Consider the following 15,059-nt stretch of genomic DNA (forward strand, 5'->3'; position numbering starts at 1 on the left):
ACTCACTTTCCTTCCGCATATTCTATATCTGCGAAAGAAGTGTGAGAAATCTCTTAATATCCTAAAAGTGCTGTCAAATACTTCATGGGGAGCCGATCGCCCATCCCTTCTCCGAATATACCAAGCCGTTATTTTATCCCGTATAGATTACGGTTGCATGATATATGGTTCTGCACGCCCTTCTGTTTTGCGCAGGCTTGATACGGTGCATCATTCTGCCCTGAGAATTTGCTCTGGTGCTTTCCGCACATCACCTGTAGAAAGCTTATATGTCATCTGCAATCAAATGCCTCTAGATCTGCGACGTCGGAAATTAATTGCACAATATTATTTCCGAGTGCAGTCGATTCCGAAACACCCTGTTAGGCAGTTGTCTCTACCAGTTGGTCTTCGTAGACTATACGATGCACGCCCCTCTCACATTCTTCCCTATTGTGAGAGAGTAAAAATTCTGCTGAATGATTCGGGACTACATGAGACTACAATTCAACCTATTAATTACTTTTCTTTCCCACCTTGGGATACTCCAAATTTCTCATTCTTGAACCCGTTTACGGGATTTGACAAATCTACAACAGCACCTATTATCTTTCAGAAGCTCTTTCAAGATCATCGCAGCCAGTATTATTCGTACACAGAAGTATTCACTGATGGATCAAAATCTAATAGTCATGTCGGTAGTGGTGTTGTTTTACCTACTCAGATATATAGCTACAGTTTGCCCACATCATTCTCTGTTTTGACTGCTGAATTGGTTGCAATAACACATGCCCTTGAAGTGATTTCAACTTCTTGTACACGCACCTTTTGCATCTACACTGACAGCAAGAGTGCTTTGGAATCTCTTTCCAATTTCAGTTCTTTAATGCATCCGGTTGCTTTGGAAATCCTGGTTTTTCTTCAATCCCTTGAAAACAAAGGGTTCGAAATTCTATTCTGCTGGGTTCCGAGCCATGTCGGATACCTGGAAATGAAATGGCAGATGCTGCAGCAAAATCCTCAAGCACTTTTCATGAGCGAGCGCTTCCGCATGGCGATGCAAAGACATGTTTTGCTCGGCACGTTCACATGTTGTGGCAACGATCTTGGGATCAGCAGATTTCTAATAAGCTGCATTCTCTCCAACCAATGATTCGCTTATGGCCTACCATTCCAGTGCGTGGGCTTGATGTAAAATTGGTTCGGCTCCGCATTGGTCATACGCGATTCAGTCATAAACACCTTTTATTTGGTGAAACATGTCTAAAATGCACGACATGCCATACAGTTTTAAGTGTACGTCATGTTTTAACCGATTGTCCTGCTTTTAATAATCAGCGGTTACGATTTTTTAATACAGTGTCTATAGACATGCTTGAACTACTGGGTGAGAAACCTCACTCTAACATTTTTAAATTTCTGCAGACCATTGGTTTGATACATTTTATTTAAGTTTTGTCCAATTTGGAATCTTTTTCGTGTGTCAGCAATTTATGAACTTTTACTTTTTTCATGGATGTTTTTTAAATACCGTTTTAATGCATCGGCTTGCGATTGGAATTTTTAACCTTGCCTAGTTTTTTTAATCGGAATAACCTCTTTAAATATCTTTGAAATGCTTCTTACCATTTGATTGGCGCAGCATGGCCAGATATGGCTTTTGCGCCATAAAACCTAAACAACCAACCAACCCCAGAGAAGAGTAGCTGTGTATACTTCTGTAGGAAAAGAGGCATCCATCAGGATCCCAATATTAAAATAAATGATTCACCGATTCCTGTAGTGAATGAAGTACGATTCTTGGGAGTAATTTTCGATCGAAAGCTCACCTTTCTCTCGCATATCTTACACCTGCGAAGAAAGTGTGAGAAGGCGTTAAACATTTTGAAAGTACTCTCCAGAACATCTTGGGGTGCCGATCGAACCTCCCTTCTTCGTATTTATGAGGCAATAGTCCTCTCCCGAATAGATTACGGGTGCATGGTATATGGTTCCGCCCGTTCATCTGTTCTGAGGCGTCTAGATCCAGTCTACCATTCAGCTTTACGTATCTGTTCTGGTGCATTTCGTACCTCTCCGGTTGAAAGCCTCTATGTCATATGTCATCAGCTACCCCTTTGCTTAAGGAGGCAGAAATTATCTGCTCAGTTTTATTTCAGAACTAAATCTGTTTCAAAACACCCCTTAAGCAATATGGCACTACCAGTAGGTCTGCGTCGATTGTATAATGCCCGTCCTTCGCACATACTTCCCTTTTATGATAGAGTCAAATTGCTGCTGCATGACTCGGATCTCAAAGACGTTCATATTAAAGCAGTTGACTCCTTTTGCTTCCCTCCCTGGGATATCCCGCGTTTTTCCTTTTTGAACCCCTTTACAGGATTCGATAAATCCTTAACTGCACATGTTGTTTTTCAGCAGCTGTTTTTATATCACCGCCATCGGTATTCATCTTTTGTGCCTATTTTCACGGACGGCTCGAAAACAGATGGACATGTTGGATGTGGCATTGTGTTTCCATCTGAGACATTGAGTCACCGTCTTCATAATTGTTGTTCCGTTTATACTGCTGAGTTAATGGCAATTTTCTGTGCTCTTCAGAAAATTTCAGCTGCTACTCAGCATAATATCTGATAGCATGAGTGCTCTAAAAGCACTTTCTAATTATCACAACAGAATGAATCCAATTGCTATTCGAATTTTGTTTATGTTGCGTGTATTAGAACAATCTGGTCTAAGCATCTTATTTTGTTGGGTTCCTAGTCACGTGGGCATTTTAGGGAATGAGAAAGCAGATTCAGCTGCAAAATCTGCTTCGACATTTATGATCAAAGGACTTCCGTTTTGCGACGTTAAACTGTCTCTTAACTGCAGCATTTTATCTACCTGGCAAAAGTCATGGGATCTGCAGATCCATAATAAATTACATTTCATCAAACCGAAAATGAATTTGTGGCCAGTTAACACAATACGAGAGGTTGATGTCAAATTGACTCGCCTCCGTATATGACATACTCGTTACACACACAGACACCTCATTTTTGGCGAGACGGCTCCAAAGTGTCTCACGTGTGGTGTAGATTTTACAATAAATCACATTTTAATTGAATGCCCATCTTTTAATTCCTTCCGTCTACACTTTTTTAGGTCTTCGTCATTAACTTTACAAGACTTGGTGGGAGAGAAATTCCACCCAAACATTTTTAAACTTTTAAAAACTATCGGTTTTTATATTTGTATCTAGTGCTTTTTAACTACTGCTAACGCTTGCTTTTTTTTACATCGATCAATTGTAGCGTTTTTATCGAAACAGTGTTCTATATAGAATTACCATTCTTGCACATTAATTTTCTGCATGTGTATTTGGATACCTTTCGATTTATATTTTAACATGTGTGCTTTTACTGTCTGTCCTGTCTTCTTACCATTTGCTTGGCGCAGCATGGTCAAAAATGGCTTTTGCGCCAAAAAAAAAAAAATCAGACCAAACCAAATTCGGAGTTAACTTTGGAGTTCGTTGGAGGTAACTTTTTCACCAGGGATATTTTGATGAATTTTTTATGGAAGCTCTTCTGTAGTTGACAGTTCCAAAGGATAAAAAAGACTTTGCACTCCCTGATCACTTCGCCATTTTGAAATCTTAATTCGAGCACGTCGACTCTCTCCATCTGTCCCTGGAAATAACTATGATTTTACCAAGAGGCCATACTAATCTCATTTTGTTATCGCCACCAATTAAAATAATGTCTCGAACGCATGTAAAACATGCCACACCGTTGTCTGAGGGACAGCCAGCTCTGCAGCTGCACATCACGTTGATTTTGAGGGACTCAGTAAAAACGAATCACGAATTCTTTCAACCACTTCGAGTTTTGTTTCTTTTCGTCCTGGCCTTTTGTTCTTGCATAAGCAGCCGGTATCCTGGAACTGCTTCACCCACCTGCTTATATTATGCCGATGCGGTGGTTCTTTACAAAATTTCGTGCGAAAATGTTTTTGCACAATAATTACCGAGGAGGTTTTGGCATATTCGAAAACACAGTATGCTTTCTCCCGCATGGACGTTTTTACCATGTGTCTGGCGCAGTATAGTCAGATATGGCTCTTGCGCCAATAAACGCCAAATTCCACTCCACTTCTGCATGGACGACATTTTGTTTAACAGCGGCATTCGATGATTTTTCCCTCATGCCAAATAAAACTTTTATAATTGTAGTTGCAGAATAATTTTATTTCGGCTGAATAAATCCACTACGGCAGTCACAATGCGCTATTATTTTGGGCCCATTCATTATGAATCACCCGGTAATTTTGTATTTTTCTTAAAGAATTTGCCGTAGTTAGGGCAATAAGGTTCGAATCTGGCGATGCAACTGTTAACGGTCTGTCATTCAATGTAGCTTCACAGTTGCACAAAATGGTGTTCATTTCTTCATAAATCAGACAGGCGGCCCGTTCAAGATGAACAAGAACGTTAGACTTCAAGTTAGCAGACACAATTTCGTGGAGGCGATTTCAAGTTAACAAACACAATTTCGAGCGAGAGATTCATGGCAGCAAACACTGTTTTGTGCGGTATGATACAAGTCAGGCAGAAGTCAAGTCACCAAACAGTTGGACAGAATTCAAGGCGTTACACACAATGTTTCTGTGATGACAACGTTGTTGATAAGTTTTAGTTTAGAATTCTGTGTTACATAGATTAAATTAAAAACGGCGATTCGAAGTCGGAATTTTGAGAACTGTCTTTTCACATAAATAATGTATCACTTCAAAATATTTACACTTTTCAACGCAAGTTCGTGTAGCAGATTTTATATGCTACTCGCAAGTTCGTAGAGACTGAAGTTAGCAGACACAATTTCGAGCGAGAGACTCATGGCAACAGACACTGTTTCGTGCTGATGATGCAAGTCGGGCAGAAGTCAAGGCACCAATCATTAGTCGGACAGAATTCACGGCGGTACATTCAATGTTTCTGTGATGGCAACGGTGTCGATAAGTTTTGGTTAGAATTCTGTGTTATATAGAATAAAAACGGCGATTCGAACTCGGAATTTTCAGAGCTGTCTTTTTTTATTAATATTGTCTCACTTCAAAATATTCACACTTTTTAACCAAGTTACAAGGAGGCGACTTCAAGTTATTAGACACAGTTTCGTGCGGATGATGCATGTCGGGCAGAAGTCAAGGCACCAATCCTTAGTCGGACTGAATTCACGGCGGTACATTCAATGTTTCTGTGATGGCAAACGGTGTCGATAAGTTTTGGTTAGAATTCTGTGTTATATAGAATAAAAACGGCGATTCGAACTCGGAATTTTCAGAGCTGTCTTTTTTTATTAATATTGTCTCACTTCAAAATATTCACACTTTCTAACCAAGTTACATGGAGGCGCCTTCAAGTTATTAGACACATTTTCGAGCGAGAGACTCATGGCAACAGACACTGTTTCGTGCTGATGATGCAAGTCGGGCAGAAGTCAAGACACCAATCATTAGTCGGGCAGAATTCACGGCGGTACATTCAATGTTTCTGTGATGGCAACGGTGTCGATAAGTTTTGGTTAGAATTCTGTGTTATATAGAATAAAAACGGCGATTCGAACTCGGAATTTTCAGAGCTGTCTTTTTTTATTAATATTGTCTCACTTCAAAATATTTACACTTTTGACACAAATATCAACACTTTTTGTGATGTCTTCGTAACGCCAAAATGACCCCCGGTCGGACTGCCATGGAGTTTCTTAAGGACTGTTAATACTCTTGTCTTTGGGCGTATTAATTGCCATCTGAATGCCTTTCCGTCGACAGACTCCCCTCAGGGGCTCACCTTCTTTAGGTGAGTACGGGTGTCCCAATTCCGAGGTACCCAGGAATCTTTCCTTTTCTCAGGATGTTTACTGTCTTTGGTAAATACGGGTGTCGCGCCCCCGGGTTTCCCTAGCGATCCATCTCTTATTTTTATTTTCTAATTTCCACTTTTATGAGTTGAATTGATGTTTCCTTTCAATATGTTTTGGTGTTTTGGTTTCGATTTTGGTTATAAACTAAACCCATGTGTTGGCCGTGCATGGCGACCCGTTAGGGGCAAAAAGGAATCCTGGGGTCCCTTGCGTTCGCTTTGGCCCACGCTGCTCCGTAAGTCGGGCGGCAGGAATGAGCCCGTTCTTGTCAATCGGCTGGTGGTGCGATCATGAACTATCAAAATAACAAAAGGTATTTCATTTACAGAAGCACGCAAAATAGTAAGCGAAAGAACACCGAAACCAAATTTTTCATATTCATCAGCATTAAGTTCAGCCGTTCCAACTTCAGAACCACGCAATTCACAAAACCAAACACTAATAAATATTGAAACAAATACTCCTGCAATCCGCACAGCAGAACCTGACACCATAACTATAAAAAAAACTGACTACCTTGCACTTCTGGAAATAAAAAAATCTTGGGAAGAAACTTCTTCATCTTCTCTTAAAAAGCCGAAACGAAAAAAAGTCTTAATGAAGGAAAAAATGCTGAAAGAAAAAAAGACACCGAAAGCAAAAGAAACAAATAAAATTGAAGAAAAGGAAGAACATTTTAAAATTCATCCATCTGATGACAGCATAAGTGATATGGATGAGGACAGAGTGGATTCTGATCCCACTAATATTTCATCGCATTATTTTAAATCAAAATTTTTTAAAAAGCCTAAAGGTTGATGTTCTCTCACCTTCATCTTTTCTATTTACTGAAGGCAATCTCTTTTTTTCCCTCGCTCTTTTTTAATCTTTATGTCTACATTCGTCTCTTGGAACTGCCGAGGATATATGAATAAATCTTCAGAATTGAGAGACATTATAAACAAATACCATCCTGCCTGCATTGCACTCCAGGAAACCTACCTTAAGACCGACAAGCAGAATATACGGCATTACAAAAATTTCAGCAAGCACAATATTCAAAACCGATTTTCTGGGGGCGTAGCAATTCTTGGCTACGGATATTCCATCAATGCAAGTAAATCTGAACACTAATTTGCAAGCTGTAGCTGTACGAATTCAGATGAAAAATTTAATAACCGTCTGTAGCCTCTATTTGCCACCTAAACAACAAATTAGTCAAACGGACCTAAATAACTTGGTTTGCCAATTGCCTTCTCCATTCATTATTTTGGGAGATCTTAATGGTCATAGTCCTTTTTGGGGAAGCTCTGAATCAAATTCACGTGGTAAGCAAATTGCACAATTTCTTGCAGATCACAATTTATGCATTTTAAATTCTGACGAAAAAACGCATTTTCATTTACCAACACGAACTTTTCATTCTGTTGATCTCGCTATTTGCTCTCCGTCTTTATTGCCTTTTTTCAGTTTAACTGTGGACAACGATCTTTATAATATCGACCATTTTCCTTTAATTTTGACCGACAGTAGGCACAATGCAACTAGTTCTTTCCGACCATCCAAATATGTTTTAAATGCAGCGAACTGGCAAAAATTTACCTCTCTGGCTAATATCAATTCAGAAATAGTTAACCCTACACTGCATGATTTTTTATTTTTCCTTGAAAAAAATATATATGTAATAGAGTGTAATGATAAAACATGAAAAAATATTTAAAAAAAATTAAGTCTAAATTTTCATTATTTTTTAATTAAATGTTAGTTTGTTGCCAAGTGGCAACATCATGCAGTTAAGCATAAAAAATAAAAAAACAAACTGTGCCAAATGGCTACACCATGCATTCCAGAGAGAAAAATTACTGTAAATGATAGTCTCTAAAACAGTTCTTCTCTTTATAAAAACATAGAGGAATTGAGCATTTCATGCACTGTACTCTTGTAAATCCTTTACAATTCAACATTTTACATCGTTGTTTATTTGTAGAATGCTCTGGCCAGTGATCAATTCTGTCAAATCTAATATCTTTTGGAGGCTCTTTTCGACAAGCTTTTTTTGATTGTTTTCCAACTGTTTCCTCTGCACTTGATGGTCTCCCTCTTTTTAGTGATTTTACTTGTCCATGTAAGCACAAAGTTTCTGCTAACTGCAATCTAAAAGTAACAAGTTTCATAGGCTTTTCACTGTTACGCTTTTGTTTGTGCACTCTCTTATACAGCAACCAAGCATTGATAATCGTCAGGTCTAATAAATGATAAAACAACCGAAAATACCACTTTTTGCTTCGCATTATTATTTTATACCTTCCAATCAAACTGTCAAGTAAGTCCACACCTCCCATGTGCTTGTTGTAAGTTTTTATAACGTAAGGGCAATTTACTTTTACATGACATTTTTGTTTCCTGTCAAAGCGCTGTACTTCACTTACCGGGTTTGTACCAGCAAATGTAGAGAGCATTGTGACAGTTTTATTGTCTTTCCATGATACATTTGACAGTTCACAGCCATCATATTCAGCCACAAATTCAGTGATGGATCCACGAACTTGTAACTTCAGCTCCCTTTCAGTTGGAAGTTTGCAGTCTGGAATTCTATTTCTTCTAATAGTTCCAAGAGATAAAATTCCCTTTTTCTTCAAATATACTTGCAGAGGAATAGAAGTGTAATAATTGTCAAAGTAAAGTTTGTGATTAACATTTTCTTGAACAGGACGAGTTAATCTAATAACTACATTACTACTAGCTCCTAAATCAGGCTCTTGAAGTATATTAGCAACATCAAGTTCTTTGCCACCATAAATCTCGAAATTGTATGCAAATCCGGATACTCCACTCAAAATGAAGAGTTTGTAACCGTATTTATGGGGCTTGTCAGGCATATACTGTTTTAAATGGTGTCTAGCTTTAGTAGCACACATTTGTTCATCGACACATAAACATTCTTCCATAGGAATGGAAAGGAAAGATTTTTGAAGTTCATCAATCAAAGGTCTCAGTTTGAAAAACTTATCCTGGCCTCCTTGCAAATCAGTTGAAAATGCATTATTGTCATTGAAATGAAGATATCTTCTTATTTTTTCAAATTCGTTAACGGGCATAGAATTTTGAATGAGAGATATTCCAACAGCAGGATTCCAGTACAATCTAAAATCTTTAACACTTGATACAGAACTCAATATACAAATTCCCAAATATTTTCTTATATCAGATGATGTTACATTCAGAGGTTTCTCAGGTGTCTGTTGTACACTATATAGAATAGTTTGTTCAGAAATAAAAGTTATGAGATCCGGATGAAAAAAATATGAAAAAAACTCATAAGGTGTTTCCAAATTCAAAATATTTTGAGGTAACTGTGTATCTCCACTGAAAGTTATGATTTCAGGATTTACTTGCAAAGACTTTTTCTTCCATACAAGTTTAATTTTTTCCTTTTTAACTTTCTTACTTTTTTCCTCTAATGTCTTGTTACCTGAAGTCGAACTTTCGTTTTGAATATTCACTTCATTTTCAGATGATTCAGAATCATTGTTATTGTCAGAAATATCTTCTGAATTTCTATTGAAGAGAACATTAGGATTAAATGTAGGATCTTCATCGCTATCATCAAAATCATCATCGCTTCCACTCGAAAGAGCATTCCATATTTCATCTGTCAATAATTTCTTTTTACCATCTGTATCAACAAAGTAAACAGACCTATGCTCTTCCATTATTCTAGCTTATAGAATTTCAAAGAAAAAATAAATTGCTTCTAATTATATCACAAAACTCATAATTAAAACTGCAAAGACAAAAAAGAAAGACAAAATGTAACATAAGTAGTATAAACAAAGCACATGCTTTCTGAACTACAGTGTTGAGTTGAATTGTTCATCGCATCCTTCCTGCATGATGTTGCCAAATGGCTACAGATACATATTGTGGCTTAAATTTTTTTTAAATATTCGCTTTATCATAAAAAGCCTAATAAACGAATTTTAATAGTTCATTTTATGCATATGATTTTTTTAATGGACCTAGGAAAACATTTAATAGTAAATAAAAATTTCAAAATATGGCCATTTATGTGATTGCAAAAGTCTACTGCTATGTCTCCATTTACTGTTATCCACGGACACCTACCGCCATCTATTGAGAATAAATGGTGATAACTGAATCAAAGAAGTCCAAACTTACTTTTAATGCACAGTGTTGCCTCATGGCTACATTTTTCTGGTCATGAAGATGACAAATCGCCAGTGTAGCCAAATGGCAACATGATGCAGTGTAGGGTTAAATCTTCCACTATTGACGAAGCTCTGAAACATATTGTCAGTATTATAATTGAGGCAGCAGATAACACTATTCCAAAGAAATCTGGACTTCGTAGGAAGCAAAACAAGCCATGGTGGGATGCTAATTGCCAACAAGCATATAAAAAACAAAAAAAGGCGTGGAATATTTTTCGCCGTTATCCCTCTACTGAAAATTTTATCAAATTTAAAACATCTAGAGCAGAATCCAGAAAAATCCAACGACGTAGTAGAAGAATTTCTTGGCAAAAATTCGTTTCTGGAATCACTTCCACAATATCTAGCCATCATTTGTGGAATAAAGTTAAAAAGCTTCAGGTGCTTCTCATTCTAAGAATGTTTCAATCTTAATTGATAAAGGAAACACCATATCATCCACAAAAGATATTGCAAATTCCATAGCTTCAACATTAGCTCATACGTCCAGCAGTAAAAATTATCCTCCTGCGTTTTTGAAATACAAAGAGGAAGCAGAAAAGCAAAAACTAAATTTTAATTCTCAAACTAATCGGCCCTACAACAGCGATTTTACGTTTTGAGAACTCCAATCGTGTCTTGCCATTGTCCATGATTCTTCTCCCGGTCCTGACAACATTAGTTACGCTATGATAAAAAACTTAACAACAGAGTCGAAAAAAAGCTTTATATCTATATAACCGTATCTGGCAAGAACAATATTTTCTTACTTTCTGGCAACAAGCTATAATAATTCCTTTACTAAAACCAGGCAAAGATCCAACAAATCCATCAAATTATCGACCCATAGCTTTGACCTGTTGTCTTTGTAAATTGCTAGAAAAAATGATAAATCGAAGGCTAATTTTTTATCTGGAGACAAATAACTTACTTCACCTGTCGCAGAGTAGATTTCGAAGAGGGCGAAGCACTCTTGATAATCTTCTCTGAAATCCGACATTCGCCTCGCATTTTTACAAAGAAAGCACTTAGTTGCCATATTTTTCGACATCGAAAAGGCATACGACCGAACTTGGAGATATGGAATTTTAAAAGATTTATATGATCTGGGACTAAGAGGAAATCTTCCTATTTTTATTCGAAATTTTTTAAGTCTTAGAGAATTCCGTGTTAAGGTTGAATCTGAACTTTCAGATTCTTTTATACAAGAGGAAGGTGTTCCCCAAGGCAGCGTTTTAAGCGTCACTCTTTTTATTTTAAAAATAAATAACATTTTAAAACTACTTCCAATTTCTGTGAAGGGCTTTTTATATGTTGACGACCTGTATATCTCTTGTACAGGGATGCATATGAATTTTATACAAAGACAATTGCAGATCGCAATCAATAATATTACCCAATGGACTAACACTAATGGTTTTACCATCTCAACATTGAAAACGGCTGGTGTGCACTTCTGTCGGAAACGTAACCTTCATTTTGATCCTGATCTAACACTACATGATCAGCCAGTACCATTTTTAAATGAAATTCGCTTTCTGGGCATTATCTTTGATAAAAAACTCACCTTTCAGTCGCATATAAAACTTTTACGTAAAAAGTGTGAAAACTCTTTAAACATTTTTTCAAATGTTTGGCGCAGAATGATCAAATCTGGTCCTTGCGCCATAAAAACCAACCAACCAACCAATCTTTAAACATTTTAAAAGTCTTATCAACTACAGCATGGGGAGCCGACAGAAATTGTATGATGAAAATATACAAGGCCGTTGTACTTTCCAAGCTGGATTATGGATCCTCAATATACGGTTCTGCTAGGAAAAGTATTTTACAAAAACTGGATCCTATTCACCACATAGCTCTCCGTCTTTGTTCAGGTGCTTTCAGGACATCCCCTGTTAAAAGCTTGTATGTTGAAACCTGTGAACCAGCCCTTGAATTAAGAAGACAATTTTCATCTCTTAATTATTATTTTAAAATTCAGTCGAACATTAATCATCCATTTTATGATTTTAAACTTCGCCCCTTTTTAGTTGGCTTGCAAGATGCCCGAAAATCATTCATCCCTGTCTTTTTTACGAGAGTTCATAATATTCTTTTAGACCTTAATGTACTGTATCTACATGCAGCTCCTCAACCAGAAAATACTTTTCCACCTTGGAAAATCCCTGAAGTACAATATTTAAATCCTTTTGAAACTTTTATCAAGTCTGATACAGCAAATATCATCTTTCAAAAAATTTTCTTAGAACACAGACAACAATATCAAAATTTTATTCCAGTTTTTACAGACGGGTCAAAATCAGCTGCTTGTGTCTCTTTTGCGGTTGTTTTCCCTCACACAGTTTCTTCGTTTAAACTTCACCCCTCCTGTTCAGTTTTTACTGCAGAAATAAGTGCTCTTTTATATGCTTTAGAAGAAATTTCTAATAGCCGGGACAAAAACTTTATCATCTATACGGATTCTCTGAGTGTTTTAAATTCTCTAAAATCATGTAATCCTCATCCTTTGGTATTAAAAATCTTAGATACTTTTGATAAACTAAGTTCTCGTAATTACACTATTTTATTCTGTTGGGTACCATCCCATGTGGGAATTTTGGGCAATGAGGAGGCAGATAAGGCTGCCAAATTGGCGAATACTTCAATGGCTACTAATATTCCTGTGAACGACATAAAGAAACATATTAAAAAGCTTCTATATTCTAATTGGCAAAGACAGTGGGATCTAGAAACAAACAACAAACTTCATGTTATCAAACCCCATGTGCAACCCTGGCCCTCATTAGCGAACAGAAAAGCGGATACTGTCTTAACGCGATTACGAATTGGACACACTCGATTCATTCATATTCATTTGATGTTAGGTGAACAACCACCACTGTGTTCACGATGCCATTGTCAAATGTCTGTTCAACATATTTTGTCAGAATGCCCAAATTTCAATGCTCAGCGTTTACAGTTTTTTGAAAAGTCCTGCCCTTCATTATCTTCCCTGCTTGATAAGACACCTCATGTCCAAATTTTTGCTTTTTTAAAGTCCATAAAGTTTTATCCGTTGATTTAAATCTTGTTTACTTTTTAGCTTCTCATATTCTCTTCGATTACTGTTTTAAATGATATAATTTTACCTATTGTTTGGCGCAGTATGGTCAAAATCATGGCTCTTGCGCCATAAAATCTCAAACAAACTCACGACGTCTGTCCCCTTCCATGGCTGGAGATAAAATGAAAAATGAAGGTGGTTGTTTAATTTTTCTAGTATGAAGTGTTCAGTAATTTTACTAAAGTTTGGAAGGAGAGATATTGGTCTGTAGTTGGAAGGAATAGTTGGATCTTTACCAGGTTTGAGAATTGGGATCACGACTGCTGTTTTCCATGCTGTGGTGAAATATTTAAACTTAAAAATTAATGTCGTTATGTGGTAGGATTTAATTAATGTAATTAGGGGTAGGTTTTTAATGATTAAGTTTGAAATGCCATCAATTCCTGGGGCTTTTTTGATATTTAATTTTTTAATGTATTTTAAGAAATCTATAATTTGGGGGGGGGGGTCTAATTCTGTTGTATTTTTGATTGAGTAGAATTTTTGGAGTGTTGTTTCAACTATGTTTTCTGTGTTTGTGTTGTGCATGTCATTTAGTGTAAATTGTTGCTCCAAGCTTTGTGCTAAAGTTTCTGCCTTGTTTATGTTGGAAATTGCTTTACCGGCCGGGCCATTAAGGGCTGATATTTTAGTGTGTTGTTTTCTCATGTATTTTACAGTGTTCCATAATGTGTTGTCGTTTGGTTGAAGTGTTGTAAGTTTTTTGCTCCAATCTTCTTGAATAGCGTGTTTTTTGGTTTTTTTTGTTATTCTTTTTAATTTATTATATTCTTTTTTAGCCGCTGGGTCCCGAGTGGTTTGCCATTTTTTCCTAGCTGCATTTCTTAATTTATATGGTTTTTTTCACTTCGTTGTTAATGTATTGAGAGTCTGGATCTATTGTTTGGGAGTTTGTGTTGAATGTGTTTGTTATTGTGTTGGAGAATTTTTCTATGAGTGTGTCTAATTCATGTTTGTTGTTTGCTGTGCAGGTAAGGTCAGTGTTGTTTAGCATGTCATTTTTAAATTTAATTCAGTTTGTTTTGATTTTATTACTAATTATGGTTTTTTTTAAATTTAAAATAATAGTTTAGTATTACTGGATTGTGGTCTGAACTCAGCTCCGGGACTGAGGAGATATCGTATGGGTATATAATGTTTTCTGTTACAGCAAGATCAATAAATTTTAAGTCCAGTGTGAATGATTTGTTGTCTGAGGAGGGGGATGTAAACAGATGCTATTAGAATGGGGTTTAAGTTTATTAAGTTGAGTGAAATTATGGTGGCTTCATCTTGATTTGATCTATAGTTAGTGTAGGTGATATAGTTAGAAATTTTAATAGTTTTGGGAGGTCTCAGGCGGGTTTCTTGAATTAAAATAATATCGGGGCTGTGCTTATTTATAAAGTCTCTTAACTCATAAGATCGGGAGTTGATTCCGTTGGCATTCCAGAACATTATTCTAAGACTGTTAGGAGTGAATTATTTTGGTATTACTGATTGTAGAAGAGATTCTAATTTATTTTGCGGGGTGTTTGCTTCGTTAATTCCTTTTGGATTTCTTGAAAGGTCTGTAGAAGAGGCGCCATCGGTTTGGTGGGGTGGAGACTGAAGTTGATTCTGATGCTTTCCGGGGGGCTTGTTGATGGTTGTTAGTTACATTTGCATAGGATCTATTGTCGGTATAGTTGCTATTAAAGGTTGAAGGGGCTGGGCGTGGTGGTGGGGGGGTCTTTTAATTTCGGGAATTTCTCACATCCTCTGCATGAGGCGACGTGGTCTTCTTTGCCACAATTTATGGACTTTGGTGTATCGATTCGAGTAGTGATTTCGCACTCTCTTGTTTTATGAGCTTTTCTGCATTTCAGACATCTTGGCTGGCCTCCGCATGTGGTTGAA

General features: G+C 36.9%; 1 protein-coding gene across 1 annotated transcript; it reads right to left on the minus strand.

Moving 5' to 3' along the window:
* Positions 1–6,568: 6,568 nt before the first annotated feature.
* Positions 6,569–9,577, minus strand: LOC129956670 (piggyBac transposable element-derived protein 3-like). The gene is made up of 4 exons (XM_056068602.1): positions 9,219–9,577; positions 8,169–9,113; positions 7,834–8,018; positions 6,569–6,627 (listed from the first exon to the last, which is right to left on the minus strand). Exons 1-4 carry the CDS (start codon positions 9,575–9,577, stop codon positions 6,569–6,571), a joined length of 1,548 nt encoding a protein of 515 aa, XP_055924577.1.
* Positions 9,578–15,059: the final 5,482 nt, after the last annotated feature.

The sequence above is a fragment of the Argiope bruennichi genome, chromosome 11 (assembly GCF_947563725.1).
Source record: "Argiope bruennichi chromosome 11, qqArgBrue1.1, whole genome shotgun sequence".
In the NCBI taxonomy this organism is placed as follows: Eukaryota; Metazoa; Arthropoda; class Arachnida; order Araneae; family Araneidae; genus Argiope; species Argiope bruennichi.